The sequence below is a fragment of the Papilio polytes genome, unplaced genomic scaffold (assembly GCF_000836215.1).
Source record: "Papilio polytes unplaced genomic scaffold, Ppol_1.0 DF824102.1, whole genome shotgun sequence".
In the NCBI taxonomy this organism is placed as follows: domain Eukaryota; kingdom Metazoa; phylum Arthropoda; class Insecta; order Lepidoptera; family Papilionidae; genus Papilio; species Papilio polytes.
Window position 1 is genome coordinate 2799693 of NW_013525102.1, and position 6869 is coordinate 2806561.

Genomic DNA, 6869 nt, shown 5'->3' on the forward strand with positions numbered 1-6869 from the left:
CCGGTGCGCATGTCGCTGGCCTCTGCGCTGGTGCTGGTGTCGCGCCACCCCGCGCAGCGCCCGCGCGCGCGCCGCCCGCTCTCATAACAACCTGCAGCGCGTGCCTCATAGTTAAGGACAAATCCTAGCTCAAATCTCATAAAATTACACATTGTTTCGTATCTAAAGCAGAAAAAAACACAAATATGTCCCCAATATTCATATCCATGGGCTAGATGTTCCATTAAATCGGATCTATTTTATAAAATGACAGCTAATATAATAATGATGATTTAATTTTTAGGTGCATTAAGTTTTCAATCGACTATCTCCACTCTCTCAACATAAAACAGTAAAGATGAAAATTTCACTTTTTAGCTTTTTTTAATATTTTTTTACCGTTTTATACCGTTGTAAGGCAGTTAAATCTTTTTCTTCAAATCTCCCTTTCCATTTAACGCAGGTTTATTTTATTAAATTAAATTCTCAACTGCTATAAAATGTTAATGCATGTTATTTTTTATATTTTTTATTATTTCGCACAATTTGTACAAAGAATTTGGAATGGCTTGTTGGTGCAATATTTTTACTTTAACAAATAGGTTTAAATCTGATAAGTTACTACAGCTATATACATAATGTTTTCAAATAAACATCTATATTGTCCGTTCCATAAAATAAATATATCGTAGGTAATGTTGTTATTTATATTGTAGGCCAAAGCAAGTTTATTTGGATAAATTACTATTCCTTTGCGAGTTGTGTCGACTGGTTCTTTAAGAATTAGCAAGGTTTATTTGACGACGTTTCGTTTCGCAAAAAAAAGCCAAAGGAATCAAAATGTGTAACAGAAGGTTACTTGGGTTGTGAATAGCCAATAGTCGCTGAAGCTGTTGTGTTGTTTATTCCAAAATTTTATTGTATAATGTTGAAATAATGGTTATATTATGGCTTGTTATTAATACGAATTTTTTATTTACATAACACTAATCCTGTTTATGCAGTAACGCAAAAAATAAGGATTATTAGTTTATCAATGAATCTCTGTATATGACTGTTTATTTTTTCCATTATTTTACAATTATTATGCGCCATTGTAGAAAAATATAATATATAGTCTTGTGCAAAATCGAAAATTAATAATTTTCCGAAGAAAAACTTGTTAAAAACGCGTATGTTCAGTTTAAAAACATTTTTGTCCACCAGTGACGTAACTTTAAGCACAATCACTTATTTTTAATTTCTCATTCTTCAACACATTTCTATGAGCACAATAAATATTGATCTGACATAGTTTTGTAAGCTATTCTCCATGGCATTTTATAAATTCTTTTTTCTATATATTTCTTTTATACCTTATATATTGATTGTTTGTTATAATATCTATTGGTTAAGTTAATTTAAGATAATTTACTATATTAATTGTTAAGGAAAAAGCACATATTTCTACTAGTTTGCTCGTTAACATAGGCAATATTCAAAATTTAAAATAAAAATTTCATTGTTGGTTTGTGTGAAAAAAAATAAAAAAATGACTCACACTCTATTCCAAATTGACTTGAAGACTTAGGTGTGAGAAGTACATTCACTGGATATTGAACATTTATAATTTACTAAAATATATTAAAATACATTATATAAAAATACATTTGTGAAATAGAATTTATTGGTATGTAACTTATGTAATTGAGTTATTATATAAATAAGCAAATCCGGGTAATTTATCCTATACATTTAGCATAAGTTGACTCACACAAACCACTTCATACAATCATTGGTAATTGCTCAACAGTAAACAACAGTATTGTATGCCCTTATTGTATGTTGCGTGTTATGTGCATGGGTTTATTTAAGTGAAGTACATAGGTTTTAAGTTTTAACAGTTTATTTGTAAATGAGTACTGATATAAAATAAATCTTTACTATGTGATCAAATATGTTATACATGAAAGGTATAAAAGTCCATGTTACATTCCATTTGTACATATAAGCATAGGTCAAGGCATTGGAAAGCTTTAAGGAGGTTATACTAAGGAAAATTGATTGCTCATTTCTTTTGAAAGCCCTTGATTATAAATTTAGAATTGCATTTATTTATTATGACGAAATTGTCAATATTCTTTTTTAGCTAGTTGAATTGGCAAATGTATATTTTGTGATTGTTGTTCCTCTCCCTCCGGTGCTGCGGGGTTAATCAAAATTAATTTAAGTAGTCTGATTTGATTTTTATAAAGTAACATGTATTAAACACATTTAATATATTTTATCCAACAGTGTGTGTTGTTAAGGAAACGTTTTGCCAAAATATGCCCAATATTTGTGTTAAAAACATATATGTACAATTCAGTGTAGATATGTATAAATATGAATGTATATTAAGTGATCAGAACAAAATCGATATATCCGGATAGATACATTTCTATGCATAATATTCGTTGAAAATCGACCTGCGGTTTTTCGATGTCTAAATAAAAGTATATCAACTTTTATTTAGACATTGTCATATTTTTTTGACTCTAATAAAACCACATTCTTTTTAAATCAGATATTTTAATCAAATAAGTTAAAATAAATTCATATCAAGACAAGTAACTTCACTATATTGTAATGATCCAAATTCTAAGCATTTTAATTGTTAGATTTATGTGTCTCCACTGTTTAACAACATATAGAAAAACATTGTCATCTTAACAAGGTTGGGTTTTTATTTTGAGTTGTCAGAAAGAATTAATATAAAGCATAAGCATTATTATTCTGAAATAAATGTAAATGCTGTTAAAAAAGTATAAACAATACATAAGTGATAACCTAATTATAACTGATCTATCCATTAAATTTTTTCAATCTACAGTTCAAAATCCTTTCATGTATCTTTTCGGAATTCCTTTGTGTCATAAATAACAATTACACTGATTTAGAAATACCCATCTGTTGATGCATAATATTTGACAAATCCTCTAAATGTTGTAACCATAATATAATTGCTTAGTCTTTCTAGAACATTTTTAGATTAGTAACAGTATAAATTAGAATGATGGGTGTTTCTATTTAAGTGGAGGTCTGGTATATGATGTAAGTAGCTTGATATACAGATAATTAGATGTTAACAATATTTATAGTAGTTTCAATAACATGAGACATGTAATGTAAGGTGAACATTCTCAATGTGGCTCCATGACAACTTGTGTTTGGTCATGACAGTCGGATAATGGGATCTACGGCAGTATTATGTCTATGTAAGCAATATGTATTCCTTGGTTACTGTATCTGTAAATGTTTATTAATAAAATATACTGTTGATTGTAAAATTAAGTTTTATTTTTATACTATCAATGAACTTATTTAAACAAAAGTAATTACATACATTACATTCAATGTCACTGATTCTTTTACATTAAAGTGCACTTGCCGGATAAGGTTAGTTCCATATTAGAATATTGATATTAGTCCTTTTGTGTCAAGAGGTGTGTTTTAATTTTTTGTAACAATTCTTTCTTTACAGTGTCAGGGATTAGGGCTCTCGCTCGTGGGGTCACTCTTGAGACAAGTGCGTCAAAATTTACATTGGCTCCTTCATTTTCTTTAACTGCTTCACGACACAACATTCGTACTTGGTCTCGCCATCCGCATTCTATTAATCTTCGCATTAGTAAATCTTTAAATCTGTTGAATGAAAAGATGTTTTTATACTAATGTTTGTTGTTACAGTTTGTTAAAAACATTATCCTTTGTAACCCTCCCACTTTATTGACATTGTTTCATGGTACTTGTAACATACATTTTAACTCTTTAGTATTTAACAAGATGCTAAAACTGCAATATTAATAGTAATTGAGCTATGATTGAAGATTTTATTGACACCTTTTAAAACAATAAATCTTAACATTTGATTAAATTATTTACAAATAAATGATTACATTATACACATACCTCTCGCGGTCGCCACTAAGGATTAAACGCTGATGCGCAATAGTATTATTTACCGTCATTTTTATTTCAATTTAACTTAAATTCTAACTTTTGTTACAATATTTTGTCAATATAACTGACATAAGCAAATGATTGTCTTTGGTTTTTGCTGGTGACAGTTATAGTGATGCGTTCTAAATGGTACCGCAGTTTGGTACACGAACTAAACAAATCAAACAGTACAAATTAAAACCGAATTTAATATATTGTATTATAGGATTTTTTGCTAAAAGAATTTAGTGAGTAGTTTTTTATTTAAAAACACAAAAATTGTCTCCAAAACAATTAAAGACCTGCCACTAATGATCTAGAGTTAATGAGCGGTACAATGCGTTGCAGATCAGGGAAGCATCGCTCGGGCTCCCGATTGACCAGACAGAGTTACCAGGCACCTTTAAGCGTGACCGACTCTGTTTATTTAATAAGAATTAGTTCCAAACTTGTACCGCGAAATTCGAACATATCTTTATTCCTGTTTAAAAATACTGAAGTTGTCAGAGGTTGGCTAATGAGTATTAACTAGATTAGATTACATTCCAGTCTGAATTCTAAAGAAAAAAAAGAAGTAGCATATATACGACGTACATATGGCTTCATCGTAATTTGAGCGTATTATTTAATTAGTTACTTACCTCTGCTAGCACGAAGTCCAGTCTACTTTCAGTGTTGTAGATACGATGTTATAATTCTTTTTCGCGCATTAATCATTATTTTGAAGATGTGTCCAAATGTTATCATCGCCGTTCTTATTTTTATTTCTATAGTACAGCTTGTCGTAGTAGATGTGAGTGTTAGAGATTTTATCCAATTAAAAAAATCTACAGAAATTATAACAAGATAATTAATTAATGTTTTAGGCTCGACAATTTAGAGTGACAGATCAAGTTTATTTAGATATAGAAAGAGAAGATAAAACAATTGGAAGGATAGTTATAGGATTATTTGGTGACTTAGCGCCTCGTGCAGTGAAAAATTTTAAAATGCTAGCTACTAAGGGTATCAAAGGAAAATCTTATAAAGGAACACGATTTAACCGAATTGTTAAAAGATTTATGATACAAGGTGTTATTAATTATATTTTTATTATTTAAGTTTAAAAAAAAACATCTTGTTTCACAAAAGATTGTTTAACTTTAGGTGGAGATGTGGTAAATGACGATGGTTCTGGTTCCATAAGCATTTACGGCGAGACATTCGATGACGAAAATTTAGATACGCAGCATACAGTTGCTGGTTTTGTGTCTATGGCTAATAGAGGTAAGCTACCACACTTAATTTCGCGGGTAATTTTAAACTTTCATAGCTTTAACCTTTAAAAAAATAAAATAATATATAATTTCAGGTAAGAATACTAACGGATGTCAATTTATAATAACTGCAACTGGTACACCGTGGCTTGATGGATTACATACTGTAATAGGAAAGGTATGTTACTTGAATAGTTGTTATACACTTAGTAAATAGTTGCAAAGTAATATTAAAACCTAATGTATGTTAGACAAGAAACATTTAAGAGTGTGTTGTAGGTGGTTGAAGGTCAAAACTTGGTGCACGTGGTGGAGCACACGACGACGGACGGTGATGACCGACCCACGCAACACGTTTACATCGCCGACTGCGGCGTCTTGCCCACGTCGCAACCCTATTATATATCTGATGATCCTTATGAGTAAGTCAACCTCCTTGTAATCAACCGACAAGTCCTGCTGGTAACAAATTACTCCAGATCATCGAGTTTGTGGCCCTAGAATTTTGCTCTATTTATGAAATCTATTCAAGAGGATTTACTCATTTCGAGATTTAAATTTATACAGATATAGATTCTAATCATTTTAAAAATAATGACAGTCCAACTTATATGATATTGTTTGTAGATTTTCTTATCAGAAATCATGATTAGAAATATTATTATCTAATAATAATAATGTTTTTTATTGCATTTATTTCTCGTTTTCAGTTTGTGGGCTTGGATCAAAGCTTCGGCGGTACCATTGAGCATGTCGTTTTCAATTCTGGGATTTTTCCATTGGATGATAAAGAAAATGGAAATCTAATTTAAAATTAAACAAATTGAGTAAACGTGTTTTAGTTTTTTTTTATTTATATTGAAAATAAAGGTTTAAATGGACATTCTATTATTTCTTATTCTATTAAATTAAATAATCATTAGTCTTTTTATTTACAACATGCTGAATGTCAATCAACAATATATTAAGGCGGGATTTTTAATAAATTAAATAATTTTATTTATACAATATGTAACGATTAAATTATAAAAATAAACAGGAAAATTGATAGAAAGCAAATATAGCAATCTACTGATTTATCAAAATTATTCGTAAACTATTGATTGACATACATAACTTACACAACAAACAATATCACATTTTAAAACTAAGTCGAAAAGGTAATCAGTTCTATTAGTTACATTAAATTCAAATGTTGCATAAATATGTATATACATAAATACCATTACACAATATACATCCAGTAACAACAACTAGTTAAGTAACAGGATTTGAATAAATGTTATGTCTATAAAGTACTAATTGCCATGGAATTTAATAAATTCAATTCCAGTTCTAGCGTACATATCACAACGTTAATATTCTGTTTGTAATATCTTAGTCGGCTGCGCAACACCAAGTCCTGAAATCATATTATGTTTACCAAATGTTTTTACAATACCAATATGTATTTCTGTGGGATTTTTATTTATTTATATGTAGTTACAAAAAATATATTTGTTGGCAACATTTGGGTGCGTTAACCGTTAATAAATTTCAATAAAATTAGTAATATGACGTTTCAATCTGCTAACGAAGATAAGTCGTCGATAATGTCTACCGCATCAGGAGCAGCGCTGTGAGGAATATTGCGAGTGTCGGTGGGCAGGCGGGCGCGCTGCTCGGCTGGCCTTG

The 6869-nt window shown here is 30.0% G+C and overlaps 3 protein-coding genes across 3 annotated transcripts in view; 2 read left to right on the top strand and 1 right to left on the bottom strand.

Moving 5' to 3' along the window:
- LOC106099441 overlaps window positions 1–4471 on the top strand; it is a 16190-nt gene extending 11719 nt beyond the window's left edge. The window contains exon 15 of the mRNA XM_013278000.1: window positions 4288–4471. Within this exon, the coding sequence (XP_013133454.1) occupies window positions 4288–4471 (184 nt within the window). The remainder of the gene's footprint in view (window positions 1–4287) is intronic.
- Window positions 4472–4629: 158 nt separating this feature from the next.
- LOC106099542 (peptidyl-prolyl cis-trans isomerase, rhodopsin-specific isozyme) lies at window positions 4630–6009 on the top strand. The gene is made up of 6 exons (XM_013278110.1): window positions 4630–4732; window positions 4806–5010; window positions 5086–5205; window positions 5291–5373; window positions 5475–5617; window positions 5906–6009. Exons 1-6 carry the CDS (start codon window positions 4667–4669, stop codon window positions 6000–6002), a joined length of 714 nt encoding a protein of 237 aa, XP_013133564.1. The 5' UTR covers window positions 4630–4666; the 3' UTR covers window positions 6003–6009.
- Window positions 6010–6756: 747 nt separating this feature from the next.
- Window positions 6757–6869, bottom strand: part of LOC106099442 (CD109 antigen-like) — an 11338-nt gene continuing 11225 nt past the window's right edge. Inside the window, exon 11 of the mRNA XM_013278001.1 lies at window positions 6757–6865. Within this exon, the coding sequence (XP_013133455.1) occupies window positions 6757–6865 (109 nt within the window). The remainder of the gene's footprint in view (window positions 6866–6869) is intronic.

Coding starts and splice junctions, on each gene's coding strand:
- LOC106099542 (XM_013278110.1), top strand. CDS start 4,667: ATGTGTCCAAATGTTATCATCGCCGTTCTTATTTTTATTTCTATAGTA. Junction 5,374..5,474: donor TACATACTGTAATAGGAAAG/GTATGTTACTTG, acceptor AGTGTGTTGTAG/GTGGTTGAAGGTCAAAACTT. Junction 5,618..5,905: donor ATATCTGATGATCCTTATGA/GTAAGTCAACCT, acceptor TCTCGTTTTCAG/TTTGTGGGCTTGGATCAAAG.